Source organism: Eulemur rufifrons, chromosome 14 (assembly GCF_041146395.1).
Source record: "Eulemur rufifrons isolate Redbay chromosome 14, OSU_ERuf_1, whole genome shotgun sequence".
NCBI lineage: Eukaryota > Metazoa > Chordata > Mammalia > Primates > Lemuridae > Eulemur > Eulemur rufifrons.
In genome coordinates this window covers 28,489,273-28,506,603 of record NC_090996.1, presented here as the reverse complement: position 1 = coordinate 28,506,603, position 17,331 = coordinate 28,489,273, and the positions used below count along the sequence as shown (strand labels likewise).

At 51.7% G+C, this 17,331-nt stretch overlaps 1 protein-coding gene across 1 annotated transcript in view; it reads right to left on the bottom strand.

Moving 5' to 3' along the window:
* Positions 1 to 17,331, bottom strand: part of LOC138394078 (uncharacterized) — a 97,171-nt gene that overhangs the window by 35,253 nt on the left and 44,587 nt on the right. Inside the window, 10 exon segments of the mRNA XM_069485695.1 lie at positions 3,999 to 4,106; positions 4,109 to 4,191; positions 6,063 to 6,280; positions 9,542 to 9,634; positions 10,763 to 10,882; positions 10,980 to 11,117; positions 14,468 to 14,554; positions 14,675 to 14,837; positions 15,592 to 15,731; positions 16,179 to 16,367. Coding sequence (XP_069341796.1) covers positions 3,999 to 4,106; positions 4,109 to 4,191; positions 6,063 to 6,280; positions 9,542 to 9,634; positions 10,763 to 10,882; positions 10,980 to 11,117; positions 14,468 to 14,554; positions 14,675 to 14,837; positions 15,592 to 15,731; positions 16,179 to 16,367 — 1,339 coding nt within the window.

The window sequence follows — 17,331 nt, the reverse complement described above, 5'->3', positions numbered from 1 at the left end:
CACAAAGCCAACTCCAGATGACTTCATGAGTAGAGTCCATCAGTCACGTAAAGGAGCACTAACACCAACCTCATATAAACTCTTCCAGAAAACAGAATAGAAGGAAATACTTCTCAGCTTGGTTTATGAAGTCAGCATCAACCTCATACCAAACCCCACAAGAACTTTGTAAGGGCCGGGCGCGGTGGCTCACGCCTGTAATCCCAGCACTCTGGGAGACCAAGGTGGGAGGATCGCTTGAGCTCAGGAGTTCGAGACCAGCCTGAGCCAGAGCAAGACCCCGTCTCTACTAAAAATAGAAAAAACTAGCCAGGCATGGTGATATGTGCCTCTAGTCCCAGTTACTCGGGAGGCTGAGGCAGGAGGATCACTTGAGCCCAGGAGTTTGAGGTTGCTGTGAGCTAGGCTGAAGCCACGGCACTCACTCTAGCCCGGGCAACAGAGTGAGATTCTATCTCAGAAAAAAAAAAAAAAAAAAAACTTTGCAAAAAAGGAAAATTGCAGACTACTATCACTATGAACAGAGACACAAACCTTCGTAACAAAGTATCAGGAAACCAAATTCAACAGCATATAGAAAGAGGGAGTAATATATGAACAAGAAATGGAATGAACCCCAGCAAAGCAGTCGATTTAACATTTGCAAACCACTTTAATTCCCCATATTAACTAAATAAAAGCAAAAACTATATGACTATTCACTGGATTCAGAAAAAGCATTTGACTGCATTCAACACTGATTCTTAGCAATAAAAATAAAAACTTTAGCAAATCAGGACTAAAAGAGAATACCCCATCTGGTAAAGAGCATCTATGCTAAACCAACAGCAAACATTGAAATTCACAGTGAAATTTTGGACACTTTCCTTGTAAGATTGAGGACAAGATAAGAGTTTTTGCTCTTAGCATTTCTATTCAATATTGCACTACAGGTCTTGGCCACTACAATAAGAAAGAAAAATAACCCAATGGCATAAAAATCAACAAGGAAGGAAAAAAACTTGCTAGTCACAGATGACATGATTATTTACATAGAAAATCATAAGAAATCTGTAACCACTAGAATAAGTGAATCTATCAAAGTCACAGGATATACACAATATACAAAAATTAACTGAATTGATAGCAATGAATAATTAGAAAATGTCATTTTAAAAAGCAACCCTCTAATAACATACAAAGCAAAACATTAGGAATAAATGCAATGAAAGATTTGCAAGACCGGTACACTGAAAACCACAAAACATTGCAAAGGCAAATATTAAATAAAAGACAGAAATAAAATAAACAGGAGATATAGCACATCCATGAATTGGAAGACTTGATACTACTGAGAGGCTAACTCTCCCCAAATTGATCTATAGATTCAATACAATCCCAATCATAATTCCAGCACAATTTTTTTATAGAATTTGACAAGCTGAGTCTAAAATGTATACGAAATTACAAGGACCTAGAAGACCCAAAGCAATCTTGAAAAAAGAAAACAAAGTTGAAACCCACATACTACTTAATTTCAAGATTTCTTATAAAGTTACAATAATCACGACAATGTGATACCATCATAAGGACTAATAGATCAATGAAACAGAACAGAAAACCCAGAAACAGACCCGTGCATGTATGCTCAACTGATTTCTTTACAAAGTTGTCGAAGCAATTCAGTGGGGAAAGGGAAGTTTATCAGCAAGTGGTATTGTAACAATTAATGTAAAAAAAAAAAAAATGAACCATGACCCCTACTTTGTATCATAGACAAAAATTAGTTCAAGATGGATCCCAGACCTAAATATAAAAGCTAAATATAAAACTTAAAACTAGAATATTTTTGTAACCTGGGGGAAGGCAGTTTCTTAGAAAGGACACAAATCAATTGCCAAAAAAAGGAAAAAATGGATAAATTAGACTTCAATAGAATTAAAAATTAATGCTTGTCAAAAGACAACTACTGAAAAAAAAAATAAGCAAGCCACAGTATCTGGGGGCAAAATATTTACAAAGCATACATCTGTCAGAAGACTTGTATCCAGAATATATAAAGAGTATCTACAATTCAATAAAATACAAACAACCCAATTTAATACATGGGAAAAAAATTTGATCTGACACTTCACAGAGGAAGCCACATGAACAGGTAACAGGCACCTGAAGATGTGCTCAACATCATTACTCATCAGGGAAATACAAATTAAAGCCACAATGAGATATCATTAGGAACTGACTAAAATGATTATTTTTTAAAAAACCTGACACCATCAAATGTTAATGTAGAGCAACCAGAACTCCACAAAGAAAAGACAATGCAAAATATTTCCACTTTGGAATATGGTCTGATGTTTTCTTAGAAAAGTAAACAATTACCCTATGCCCAAGCAATTTCATTTCACACTGTTCTGATGTCTGCAACTCACTCTGAAAAGCGTCAAAAATAATTTGGATGGGTGGATAGGGGATTGATGGGTGATAAAGTAAATATCACAAAATGCCAATGATGAGGTGGCAGGTACATGGGTGTTCACTATACAACCTGGAATTTTCTGAGTGCTTGAAATCTTTTATGATACAATGTGGGGGGCGGGTATAGGAGCCCTCTTCAAGGGACTCCCCCCTGGGCAAATCTGGGAAAATAAGTAACGACGGTAACAGGTTACCGAATAAAATAAGATGGTAACCCACAAGTTCGTATTGAGGTTAAAGAAAGGAAGGAAAGAGGGAAGGGAGGAAAGAAGGCAGGAATAAGCAGAGAAAGCTCTTTCCACTGGCAGCAATACATTTTCAAAAATAAGAGAAAATCATTTGGCAGCCATCTTCAGAACAAATAATAGATTCCATCAAGAACCATCAGTGGATACTAAAACTGGGCGTTCAAAATTTGACGAGAACACAGAATACATACGCGATCTCAAAGTCTCTCACCACAAATTACTTATCAATTACAAAGGAGAAAAATGAACACTTTGCAGTGGTGAGACCTGGCAGGTATCACCTTAATCAAGTGATCAAAGCTAACGTCACCATGACTGGACAAACAGACACCACGTGCCTCCCAAGAGGAGGTCACCTCACTTCCGTGGTATCCTGCCCGCAAGGGATCTTGAAAGCAGGCGTGAGGACACATCCGGCAAACCCAGATGGAAGGATATTCCACAACACGACTGCCCTGTGCTCTTCAAGATGTAAACGTCACAAAGGAGAAGGAAACACCGGGCAACTGTCCCAGGATAAAAGACACTAAAGCAACACGTGATTCTTGATTTTCTTTTACCATTAATGACATTATTGGGACAATTAGTAGAATCTGAATAAAAGTCTGCAGATTAGACAATAGCACTGCATACATGTGAGTTTTCTGACGTTGATGACTGCGCTGTGGAGCATAAGACAATGCCTATATTTAGGAAACAAACACTGAACTATTTAGGGGTAAAGAATCATCATATCTGCAACTTAGGAAAACAGAGTTCAGGAATAAAATATTATACATTGCATATATATATAATAAATATATGTGTACATAGAGAGAAAATAAACATGAAAATGATACAGCCAATGTAAAATGTTAGTAACTGGTGAATCTGGCAGAGGGTTTATGGCATTCTTTGTACTATTCTTGCAACTTTTCTATAAGTCTGAAATTATGTCAAAACAAAGTATTAGAAAAAATATGCTTGGGATACCCTGCACCCAATTCTCCCTCTTGGAAATATACAATGTCCATTAGCACGTTAAAGGCTCTGACAAGTCCTGCATAAGGAAACCTGCTCAGTTTTTAGTTAGCAGGGGAAGATTTTCTTTGTCAGAATGCATATTAATTTCTCACAAAATAGTATCATCTGTACACCTTTATCTAAACCCACCTGTACTCCAGTGTGAAACACTGGAACAGAAAGAACATCAGTGGACCTGCACGGAATTTAACCTCCCCTGTGGTTCCACAGAAAGTGCTTGCCGGAGACCGGCCACTGCCCCTGCCCCCGCAGCGCTCCCCAGGCCCTCACCCTCTCGGAGCGGCCCCTTCTGCTTCAGCTTGCCCGTGAGGCTCAGGAGGTGGGGCGCCGCGGCCCAGCCAGCCACCGTGTGCTGGGCTCGGCTCTGCAGGGTCAGCACCGGCCTCCCCTCCCCTGCTCAGAAGCCTCGAGGCGAAGCTGTGCTGAGTTCCGGTCCAGCAGCACCTTGGAAAACAGCCAGATCCTAGGAGGGAAAGCGATTGGGATATAAAGGGTGGCGCCCGCCCTCCAGGCACGTGGTGTTTCGCCCCTTCCAGTACGCAGGCCAGGCCGTAAGAGGCGGGATCCTGAACCCCACTGTCAGCCCATCACAGGAGTGTTTTTACTGGGCCCCCAGGACACAGGCAGGGAGGGAGGTAAGGGGGTTAAGATCACGGACTGTGTATCAGGCCATCCTGGGTTCAAATCCCAGTGCTGCTCCTCACTCGCTCTGTGATCTTGGACAAGGACATAACCTCTCTGAGTGTCAGTTTCTTCTGTAAGGTGAGGAGCAAACAGAAATGCTGACATTGAGCTGATAATTGATTATTAAGCCACATGTGCTGGATTGGGTCTCCACAGGTGGCTGTCCCCTTCACATAGGTGATTGAGAGAGAGAGAGTTTCCTATGGCCACTGCAAATAATACCATTCATTGGTTTCTCTTTTTGCACTGGCTACTAGGAAGCTCAGAGCCAAATCTTAAGCTCAGCTCTAGAAAATGTAGAGGATCTCATGGCACACATTTTGTTTATTGATGCCACTTTGAACACCTTTCCATTTTTCCTACTTTCCCTTTCCCCTACATTCCTCAAGTATTTTTTAAAAATGTAGAACAAGGGTTGGCAAACTACAGCTTGTAGGCCAAAACCAGCCCACCACCTGTTTTTATAAATAAAGTTTTACTGGAACACCATCCTATTCATTTACAAATTGTCAGTGATGCTTTTGTGCCACGGTGGCAGAGATGAGTGCTTGTGACAGAGACCATATGGCCCACAAAGCCGAAAATATTTACCATCTGGCCCTTTACTGAAAGTCTGCCAACTCCTGACCTAGGAGAAAATACATTTTCATAATCCTCAAATCCTTTTTAGATTGGGGATAAGGAGGGGCAATTGGACAGATGGATGGACAGACGGCCAGCCGGCCAGCTGTGGATGGTAATTCTGGGGACAAGGTTATCGAGGGTCACATCCACAGCCGTGGGTCACCTTCAAGTCATGCCAAAGCTGGGAAAAGAGCTGGAATTATGAAAGAAATATTTCACGGAGACCCAATTTGTGCCAGAACATTCAGTGGTAGCAGAACATTCAGAGTAGCCGTGTGATGTTATGATAAAAAATGATAATAATTGTTATCTGCCATTTCCCACCATAAAAAAAATCATAATAATTGCCCCCAACTTCTGACACAGAGCTCCTGGGTGACAGGAGTGTCTTTTGTTCTAAAAGTCGCCCCCACCCGATCACAGAGGTGCTGGGCACCGAGCGTGGCGAGGCCAGCAGAGAAAGGCGTGTGCTTCCTGCTACCCGAGCAGCAGCGACGGCGCCAGCTACCGAACACGCTCGCGGGCCCCGGCTTGGGACTCACACGCCGCGCTCAGCTAATCCTCAGCACCACCCGAAGAAGCAGGTGGAGAAACTGAGGCACAGAAGGGCAGCGTGGTCCCACCGGCGGCGGCAGCGCAGTGGGCACAGCAGCATGTGAACACACAGCCAGGGATGACACGAGGGATGATGCAGATTCCCCACGATCTCTGCTGATTTTTGTTGCGTTCTTTATACATTATTACAATCCTTCAAGTCGTCTACACTGAACGCTCTCATAACCAAAAAAAAAAAAAAAAGAAAAGAAAAGAAAAGAAATAAAAGATACAAGTGAGAACCGAACGCCACTCCCCTTCCATGCCCTCAACGCTGTCAAAGCAAGACTGATGCCAACGGGGCTAACGTAGGCATCGTCTCAGAGTGACAGAAGAGGGGACCTCAGGGTGATGATGTCCCATCTCCCAGGCCACCAGCCCTTTGTCCTCAGTGACCCTCTGTCCCCTCGCAGGCCACCTGGGGACCGTTACCTTGCTGGGGTGATCTTGCCAGACAGCTGCAGCTGCACAGCCATGGGGGCCCTGAGGACTGCCTGGTGGAGGAGGACACTCGTGGCCCAGCCCCGGGTGTTCCTCCGGGCGTCCTGGCTGGTGTTGACCTCCAACAGAAGCAGCTCCCGGCCAGACGGGTGCACAGACAGGGACCCGTTGAGGCTGCGCGCTTTGTGGCGCCCGGCAGCCGTCTGCACCTGCAGGGAGGCAGGGGAGGGTTCCGAGGCAGAGCAGGGACGGGGAGGGTCAGTGGGAGCCCAAGTGGGCGGACAGCCCCCTCTCCAGGAAGCCCTCCGAGCCTGCTCTGAGCACTCACCCAGCACAGCGGGCAGCAAGCGCTGTGGAAGAGAAATCGGGCAGAGAGGGAAAGGTGGGACAGCCCACCCTGGGAACAGTCTCATCTTGTCCCTTCCACCATGTGTGAAGTGAGAGCTCCCATCACAAATGGGGAAACTGAGGCTCGGAGAGGATCACACATGCCACCTGGGCCTGCCTGGCACTACAACTCGTGCTGGGGCCTGAAGGGGGCTGGCGGGGAAGCAGAGGACCCCTTTGCAATTCAGTCACGGAACAGGATGCCCGAGATAGTGGCCCTGGGAGCCGGAGGACCCGGAGCTTCTGGAGTTCACAGGGGATGGTGCCTGGCACACAAGGAGCGGCCACAGCAGGCCACACCTGGCCAGGCCCACCCCGGCTACTGAGGGGAGCAGGGGGGACCGAGGCTCCACCAGTTCCCTGGGACCCGAGACCCTCCCTGGCCTGAGCCTCAGTTTCCCCACCTACAAAGCTGGTTGGGCCCCACGGTTCTCAGCCCAGCCTTTGCATTACAACCACACGGAAAGCTTTTAAACGTACACCTCGTTCCTCCATAGAGGACCGATAAACTGCAGCACACCCAGACAGCGCAACATTGCTCAGCACTGAAAAGAACTGTGCTATTCAGCCGGGAAAGGACACGGAGGAGCCCTAAATGCATGTCACTACATGAAAAATGCCACTCTGAAAAGGCTACATACTGTACGGCTCCAACTCTGACACAGTCTGGAAAAGGCAAAACTACAGACACAGTCAAAAGACCCACAGAGCCAGGGGTTGGGGGTGGGGAGGGGCGACCAGCAATATTGCAGGGGATTTTTAGGGCAGTGAAACTGCTCTGTGTGACGCTGCCATGGCGGAGAGGTGACATCATACGTTTGTCCAAACCCACAGAACGCACAACACCAACAGTGAGCCCTACTGCAAAGCCCGCACTTTAGTTGCCGATAATATGTTAACGTCGGTTCGTGAGTCGTAGCAAACGCCCCACCCCAGTGCAAGACTGAGTGTGGCAAAGGGAGCCACGTGGGAACTCTCAGTGTTTCTGCAAACCTAAAACTGCTCTTGAAAGATAAAGTCTATTAATTATTTTAAAAACTATGTCTGGGGACAGCCCCTTCCCCACTGCCCCTTGACCAGTCAACGTGGCGTCTCCGGGCCGGGACGCAGGCGGGCCCTAGAACCTCTCCAGGGATTCCCACATCCAGTTTGGGGGAAAACGTCCAGGCTACACGGGCGCATCACCCAGGTGGCCTCCGTGTGCCCCAGGGTTCCCATGGAGCAAGTATCCTCAACACGGGTGACAACAGCAAAAATCGGTTCTTGGAAGGTGGGCGAAAAACTCCCACCCTTTTAATACAAAGCACAGATACGCACACATCGCGTAAACAGAAACATGGTACATATACCCGGGGAGTTAGAATTTCCTGGGAGAAGGGGATTAGGAAAAAAATGTCTACAAATGCTTCACAGAAGGTGACAATGAAAATAAGGATGAAAGGCACAGGTGTAGAGAGGTCCCTTGGGGGAGGCAGTTCAAGAGTGCACAGAAGCTGGGAAGGGAACCCCACCGCCACCCCCGGTCCCCACTCAACCGCAGAGGCAACGTGAACAAAGGGCTGTTTTAAAAAAAATCACAACGCTTGAACCCATTAGGTGAGCCGGCATCCACACTTCTGGGGACCTACACCCTGCTCCGCGACGAGTTCAGGGGGCAGCGTGGGCTCTGAGTCAGAAGCCCTGGGTTCCCGGCCAAGCCCCTCCACTCGTGAGCTCAGCGGCCTTGGGCAAACCGCGGCTCTCCTCCGTGTCTCAGATCCTCGCCCACAAAAGGGTCCAGCGGCGGCCCCCTCGCCGCGGCGTGACAGAGCGTCCACGGGAGGAGCCAGGGGAAGGGTTCGGGGCAGAGCCCGGCACACGTTCAACACCCCCAGACGCGACTCCTGTCACATCGGGGTGACGTGGCAGCCCCGCCCCCCCCAACCCAAGAGGCCAGCGGCTCTCGGCAGTGTCATGATTTTACCAACTGCCAGAAACGTGAAAAGGCTGCCAAGGGAACGAGGATGTGTGGCAACGCGAGGGAGCACTCTGACCTCAGAGATGTCAACACGCGAGGACACCTGCCTCTGGGAACCGCCAGCTCAATCCATTCAGAGCCACTCTCAGGCTCCATTCGAGATTCTTTTTTTTTTTTTTTTTTGAGACAGGGTCTCACTCTGTCATCTGGGCTAGAGTGCTGTGGCATCAGCCTAGCTCACGGCAACCTCCAACTCCTGGGCTCAAGCGATCCTCCTGCCTCAGCCTCCCTGGGCTGGGGACTACAGGCATGTGCCACCATGACCGGCTAATTTTTCTATCTTTTACGGAGATAGGGTCTCACTTTTGCTCTAACTCCTGGCCTCAAGCGATCCTCCCGCCTCGGCCTCCCAGAGTGCTGGGACTACAGGCGTGAGCCACCGCGCCTGGCCCTCCATTTGAGTTTCTGAAACCCACCAGCACAGGGCTTGGCACACAGCAGGCATCTAAAACTTGCTGTCAAATTAAAGGTCTGCCCACCTTTCTTCGGGGCCTTGTCCCTGTTGGGTCACCTGTTTGCTTTCCATGTCCCCTATTCCCCAGCCCAGTTCCTGTGCACGCATCGCCTACTCGATGAAGAAACAAACTCAGGGGTCTCTAGGCCCCCGGCCCTGGGGAACCTCCCACCTGGACGTCTTTCTCCATCTCTTTACTTCCTTGCAGAGTAAAACCCTTCCGTGTTTTTACCCCAAACTGGGCAAAACATCCTTGGTCTAAAGAGCCTTCTCGAAGGATGACACACATGGCATCTCCCAAACCCAAACACAGGACAGGGTTTGCAGGAAAATTCTGTTTCCCTCCATTTTTAAGAGTGAAACGTGGTCCTTCACCACCCCCCCCTAGGAAGCTAAAAACCCTTCTCGCCTGGACAATCTCTTCCAAGTGACAGATTTGGAAACCTCCCCGCCATCTGCTCCTGATTCTGCCGGGGCCGCCGGGCTGTGCCAGGCACCGAGGCGCGGCCCCTCCTGCCCTCCTCCCGCCCCACCGCCCGGCAGGCTGGCTGTGCAGAGGCCGCGCTCGGCAGGCGACTTGGGGTCAGCCCCAAGGGAGCAGCGCACGTTTACCTGTAAGTTTGGAGGAAACGCTGGTCCGTGGGGATGTCTGAGCTGGAAGGAAAACACGAAGTAGGAGCCGGATCCGCTCAGCTGGGCTAAAACCTGTTGGGATTGGGAAGTCGGGGAGCAGCAGTCAGCGGGGCTGAGTGGGGAGATACAGAGGCCAGGAGGTGGCTGGTGGGCACCAGGGAGGGACCAGTCACCCCAGAGTGTGCTCGAAACTCAGGCCCGACAGCAGATGCCAGAAACCTCTACCTTCCCTCAGCCCCAAATCTCACTCAGGCTGCGCTAATGGGAAGGAAGCTTGGGCAGGGAGGACCAGGACAGGGGGCTGGAAGAGCACTCTGGGCCCCCCACTTCCCTGCTGTGGTGCCTGCTCACACCTCCCACACCCTCACTGCCTGTCTGACCCTGACCGTGAACCAGGCGCTGTGCTACCAGCGTTACAACCGTCATCCCGTTTGACCCTCGATAGTGCTCTGTCACCTGGGTTGGGATTATTTGACACTACCCCCATTTCCCAGCTGGCAAAACTGAGGCTCAAGGGGGCTAAGTAATTCACCCGAGGCCACACAGCTAGTTAACAGTGGAGCTGGGAATTACATCATAAAGCTTATATAAGCTAAAAGCCCACCAGACTGAAAGCTCCTTAGAGACGGGGACAGAAACGGAGTCACCTGTGCATCCCCAGTACCCAGCACAGAGCCTGGCACACAGCAGAGACACGATCCATATGGCGAATGTGTGAAGGAGCAAATACACCTACAGCAGCTGCTGTGTATTCCCCAAACCACACGTCCTCTCCCTCCCGGACGCACAGCTGAAACCCCATGTGCCAGACTCCCTTGCAGCTAGGCGGGGTCATGAGATGAGACTGCGGACAGGAGTGACTTGTGCTACTCAGGGGCCCACAGAAAGCTCTGGCATATTTCACCACCCTCTCTCTCTGCCCACATCCACCAGCTGGGGCAAGGTGGGGAAGGCTGGATCCCGAGTGACTGCGTGGAGCAGAGCCACACTGAACAGGGACGTGAACTTCCACTGACCTTTCATGGTAAAGCAAACATTTGTCTATGACAACAGCGTGTCCTGACTAATCACACACATTCTGCAATACAAGAGCTATGTGGGGCCACCTCAGCCCCTCCTCAGCCATCCCACATAAGACACCTTCTCTCTCGTACTAAAACCCTTCCTCCCTCAGCAAGGAACAGAATTCAGCTTCCTGACCTGGGCTGAGACGCTGTGGTTGACGGCAGCTTGTGCGTCCACGCTGAAGTTGAATGCTCCTTGGGGACTCCATTTAAAGATGACGCCCCCCTCCAAGCTCAGGGCCTGGGGGAACCCCAGCTGGGAAGAAACAGACGGCAGCACCGTTTGCTCCTGCCAACAGCCAAGCTCTGCCTGGAGGACACAGACCGGTGTTTGCGCAGCCCGGTGACAGTACCTGGTAGGAATGGGCCACGCCCAGGGCCAGGCTGTGCCAGATGTCTCCGCGCTGAGATCTGTCACGGTGCAAGCCCTTTAAGTGCAGCACGACTTTCCGGTTCACTTTCAGAGTGGCCTCGACTTCCCTGTTCCTAGCCTGGGTGTGTGAGAACCAGAGACACTGAGAGAAGTCACTTTCCATCTCTGTGTGGCTGCAGAAGCCACCCTTGAGACCCAGCAGTCATGAGAAAAGGGTCCCAAGATTGACAGGTTAAAGCACAGTCTATAGTCTTCTACTTACAGGGCAAAGGGTGGGGACAGGTGCACGTGGGACCTTCCAAACAGGGATGGTAAGGCCCAGTGCACACAGGTAGGGTTAGCAGGGCGGGCCCGGGGCGGGGGGACAAGTATGAGTGCCTGGGTCTTGTCCAAAGGGGGTGTCCTGGCAGTAGTCTATTTTGTTCCCAACCCTCAGCTTCAGTCCTGCCACACAGTAGGTGCTCAATAAATATTGGGAAGAATGCAAAGCCGCAAGTCATAGCCTGAAGTCCCAAGGTCAAAGCTACGCTAGAGTGAAAGAATGTTTAATTCATAGTGTAGCAGGTGGACTAACACTCCTCCCATAATCACGTCCATGTCCTAATCTCTGAAACCTGTGAATGTGACCTTACGTGGCAAAACAGACTTTGCAGATATGATTGGGTTGAGGATCTTTTTCTTTTTTTTTTTTTTTGAGACAAGAATCTTACTTTGTCACCCAGGCTATAGTGCCATGGCACAATCATAGCTCACTGTAGCCTCAGACTCTTGGGCTCAAGGGATCCTCCTGCCTTAGCCTCCTGAGTAGCTGGGACTATAGGCATGCGCCAACACACCCGGATAATTTTTCTGTGTTTTATAGAGACAGGGTCTCGCTTTATTGCTCAGGCTGGTCTTGAACTCCTGGCCTCAAGCAATCCTCCAGCCTCGGCCTCCCAAAGTGCTGGGATTACAGGTGTGAGACACCACACCCAGCCACGGGTTGAGGATCTTGACGTGGGGACATGGTCCTAGATTATTCAGGCAACGGTGATGTCGTCACGCAGGTGCTTATGAGAGAAGGCAGGAGGGTCAGGGTGTGAGAGAGACAGAAAGATGCTCCTCTGCTGGCTTTGAAGACAGAGGAGGGGCCGTGAGCCAAGGAATGCGGGTGGCAGCTAGAAGCTGGAAAAGACAGGAAAAGGAGTCTCCCCTGGAGCTTCTAGAAGGACTATAACCCTGTTAACACCTTGCTTTTAGCCAACTGAGACCCATTTTGGACTTCTGATCTCTGGAACTATAAAACGAATTTGTTTTAAGTCACTAAGTTTGTAGCAACTTGTTACAGCAGCAATAGGAAACTAATACGCATACTCGATTATGTATTCACTCAACACGCCAAGCACACAGCAGCACATTGCCACCTCTGCCTCTCTGTGTCGACAGAGAAGTTAAAAATGCCGTGCCAGAGAACTTGATCACTGTCGTGCATCTTTAGAGAAATGCACGACTTTGTTTTAGAACAAAGATGGAGGAAGAAAAATAAGAGTCTGAGAAGGGAGAAAGTGTGTGGCATTAAGCAGATGTGGTTTTAGGAAGAGCCAAATTAAGTTGAAGGATCGCCATGTACTCATTTCTAGCCTGCTGTCGTCAGCTGGGATTTGAGGCCCAATGTGATCAGATCTGATTTCCACTGTGGGCAATTAATTGTTTTAAAAATGTAAACGCTAAGCAGACCAAACAAACACACCTGCAGGCTGGATTTGGCCCCTGGCGCAATCGGCAATCTCCGGTTCTTGGAACGGCAAACACCACTGGGAGACGTCGGCCGGTGTTGGAGGCTGTCCTCCAGCCCTTCCCCCTCAGAAGCCCCAAGAACTTCACTACCTAATCTCTGGGGAGCCACGTGTGCTTTTTTTTTTTTTTTTTTTTAGAACTTTTTTGTTTTTTATTTCTTACTACTTGTTTTGGAGACAGGGTCTCACTCCATAGCCCATGTTAGAATGCAGTGGCGTCAGCATAGCTCACCGTAGCTCAAACTCCTGGGCTCAAGTGATCCTCCTGCCTCAGCCTCCTGAGTAGCTGGGACTACAGGCACATGCTGCCATGCCTGGCTAATTTTTCTTTTGTAGAGTCAGGGTCTTGCCATATTGCCCAGGCTGGTCTCAAACTCCTGGGCTCAAGCAATCCTTCTACTTTGGCCTCCCAAAGTGCTGGGATTATAGTGGTGAGCCACCGTGCCAGCCACAGGCTCATTTAACCCAGCGAGGCAAGGCCCAAGAAGAATGGGTCTGGGTGCTCAACAGCTGGGCCGGCCCCATGCTCTTTCCCACTGGCTGTTGTCTACCTTGCAAGAGAGAAATCACTACTGTCTTCCTTGGGGGCCTAGCACACAGCAGATGCTCAGTAAATGCTTGCTGAAGAATGCAGTCATCTCCCAGAGCATCTACTCCTCCCAGAGGTGTGAGGAAGGAGGCCTGGATGTGGGTCTAGCAGGCATGTCTCAAGCATTTAAGAGAGATTATGTTATTACATTTCACTCCTCACAGCCACTGCCTAACAGATGAGTGTTGCTGTCCCCATTTTATAGACAAGCAAACTGTGGTTTAGAGACGTGAAATACCTTGCCAAGGACACTCAGGCAAAACCAAATCTCACCCCGAGAAAGTGAAATGCTGGGATCTACGAAGTTAGGGGGTCTGCAAACTCCAGCCCCCGGGCCCCACCCGGCCCGTGTTTATCAATAAGGTCGTGTGGGAACACAGTCGAGCCGGATCTCTCACGTCCTCTCTCTGCTGCCTTCGCTCAATAGCAGAGTTGAGTCACGGTGACACGGACCGTAAGACCACAGAGCCCACAATAGGTTCTACCTGGTTCTTTACCGAAGAAGTTTGCCGACCTCTGCTCTGGGCCATGGTACACAAGGGCTTCAAATACGAACAGGACCGAGGCGGCCACTCTGCATCAAGTGCTGACTGTGCCCCGGGCCCTGTGGCCACCGCGGTACGTAAAGCAGACACGACACCGATCCCGCGTTTCCCAGACTAGCAGAGGAGACAGTGACCGACCGAACAATCGCACAGAAATAGAATCAGCTTTGTGACGGGTGCCGCTAGGGCGTAGGGTGCTGGTGGGGAGTACCGGGGAGTGCGGGAGGTGATCGGGGGTGAGAGAGGTGACACTGGTGCTCGACCCTAACAGACAAACAGAAGGGAAGGAAGCAGTGCTGATGGCGGGGTGACAGCCTGATGTGCCCCGGATTGGGGTCTTTGTTCCAAGAGAAGCTCCGAGGACTTTTAAGCAAGGGGGCAAGAGGACTGTGCGGGCATTCCGAAAAGCCCCTCCGGCTGTTAAGCAGATCGTAGCAGGGGGACCGCGCGAAACAGGGGACCCAGGCAGGAGAAGGTCTTGTTCGTCCTGTTGAGAGATGACAGCAATGTGACCCAGGTATGGCTGGGATGGAAAGGTCTCCGGGGTCGTCTCACTTACCGTGTGCGGATTCCAAGTGACCAGGCACCCCTCCAAGTTCCCGGGGATGGCCTTGCCTTCGTAGGGGTGCGTCAGGCCTGCACAGACCCGGGAAGGACAACCACACGCGTGCACACACACGTGCAGAGAGGTGAGGAGGCAGCTGGAGGCCTCCCCCCGCCCCCGTCTCTGGGGCGCCGTCCCAGCCGTGCCCTGGAGCCCACTCACATAGGGGTGTCCAGCCTGGCGGCCCAGGACCACGGTCTGCAGGGTCTCCTCGCGGCCGTTCAGGACCACCCTAGTCTCCAGGGAGTAAAGCTGGCGCCGCCAGTCGGCCGTGAAGGTCTCCTGCAGGAGCAGGCTCTGCGGGACGGGCAGGTGCAGGGGGTGCCTGGCGGGGAGGTGGGGAGACAGGCCGGAGCCACTGAAGCAGGTGGCAGGGGCAGAGACCCAAGGGACAGACAGCACACAAGGTCTGCAGTCACACAGACTGGGACGGGAATCCAGGCACGATCTGTCACTGGCTGTGTGACCTTGGGCAAAACACTCGATTGACTTCTCTGTGCCTCGGTTTCCCAATCATGGAACGGGGACTAAAGTAACACTACTCATCCCACACAGCGGGTGGATCACTAGGGATTAACGTATGTGCAGTCACACAAGCTCCCCGAGGGCGAGGGTGTCTGTCCTTTTTCACGTGCCCAAAAAAGTGCTTGGCACATAGCAGGTGCTCAACAAATATAAATGAGAGAAACAAAGGAATGAGATCTCTGTAAGGGACAGCGGCTGCTACTTTTTTGCTATTGTTGTTGTTTTGGCCATGGGTGACTCGTCCAAGGTCACACGGCTGGTCAATGCGCTGCCTGGATCCAGGACAGGTCTGCTGACCCCAACCTCATGCTGTTCCCTGCATACAGGGAACAACCTTTTTAACCAGGCGTGTCTCCAGGAAGTGAAAGACTCCCCAGGGCAGCTTTTAGGCTGGGGCTGGAGACATGGGGGCTGCTAAGGCAGGTGGTTTTTCTCCAGGCTCTGGACTAGCAGCTCTGCACCCCTGGGGACCCTGTGACCCTCCATGCTAGGGAAAGGAAATTAGGGGGGGCCATCGAACCTCAGGGGTGTCAGCTGGGAAAGGGTGCACGCACCTAAGGAGCAGCGTCCCCCGCTTCCGGTACAACGTCCTGCCTCGCTTCAGCTCCTCCAACCTGCCCTCCAGCTGCCAGCCCCGAGACTGGCCCCGTGCACCCGTCCTCAGAGCCACCAGCAGCACGTGGGTCTTCGGGGGCTGCAAGGAGGACCAGGCTGAAGGGACGGACAGGCCAGTGGGACCGAGCAGCTGACCATCCTGCCCTGCATGGGGACAAGGGGCAGCCTTGCACTGCCCGCCCACTGCCCCCAGGAACGGTCACCTGAGAACAGCTGAATGGGGCTGCAGCCTCCACCCTGATGGCGCTGCAAGACCCCACGGGCACGTCCCCACGCCCAGACCTCCCTGGGTACCCGGCAGGGAACAGAGAACTTGGACTTCTCAGCTCAAAGAGGCCAAGCTTTGCTCCGGACTGTGTGCTAATGTGCCTGGGGTCCATTTCACAGATCAAGAAACTGAGGCTCAGGGAAGCCCTAAGTCATAGGCCAAGCTGGTGGCATGAAGCCCCTTCCCACCCAAGCAGGGAGGGGAGGGAGGGGGCCAGGTGAGGATTCAGGCGGCTGCACAGGCCGCCTGGGCTCTTACCCGCTCCGCGTGCCTGTAGGCCGCTGTCAGGTTCAGCTCCTGCTGGGGGCCCTTCAACCAGCAGTGAAGGATCTTACGGTCCCGGCTGTTCTCAGCGTGGATCTCGTCCTGCGCTGCTGCACTCCAGGGGGACTCAAGTTCATACCAGCTGTGGGAGAGGCCCTGTGCCAAGGTTGTCACTGTGGAAACCTGAACAAGGCCGGGGAGGGAAGCCGAGGCCTTTGTACACCCTATTTCCTCCCCTGAGATACCCGTTCATCTCTTCCCTGCTTGGTGAACTCCTACTCATCCTTCAAAACCCCTCCAGTGCCATCTCTACCAGGCCTATCCTGACTGGTACAGGCAGGCTGGTTCCCCACAGGGCCTTGAGACGAGAGGAAAAACTCCACTCTGTCGTCCCAACCCTACACATACATGACTTCCTTCCCCCTTCTCCTCTGCAGTTTGGGGAGGGAATAGGATCTCACTGGGCCACGACAACTAGTGACTAGGGGTGTCTGTACCCTGAGGGGCACAGGCTGGCAGGTGGCCTTCTCGCCATTGTCGTGGTCCTCAGAGCCCTGGGAAGGGCTGGGTGTCGCTGTGCTCGCACCGGGCTGGGGGGTGGGGAGGCAGAGCACTCGCACCCTCGCTCCGCACGAGCTCCACGTGGCACCCTGGGCCCCGCTGGCCTCTGTCCCTGTTCCCAGAGCTCTCTCAGGGCCTCACAGGGAGAGGTGACGGGGCCAAGATGGGGTTTGGGCATTGCTGAGCCTCTGGCCAAACACCAGAACTCTGCTACCCCTTGCCGCATGTCACCGATGCTTGAGTCTTCCTGGAAGACCCCACCGCCAGCTTCCCCATTTCAGCAAATGGCTCTTCCTTCCACCCAGAAGCTCGGGCCAAAGCCTTGGAGTCATCTGTCCCTTCTCCCTCGCTCCCTCCCCATTGCCAATCCGCCAGCAAATCCATCAGCCCCAGAACCTGGACACCGGCCACCACCTCCAGTGCCCCCGCCCAGGCCAGGCCAATATCCCCTCTAGTTGGCTCAGTGGCAGCAGCTGGCTGGCCGACCATACCCTGTCCTCCCATCCTGGCTCTGCCTGCAACACAGCAGCCCCCCCGTGGTCCCTAAGATCACCAGGAACACCCCCCGCTATCCCTGACTCCCTAC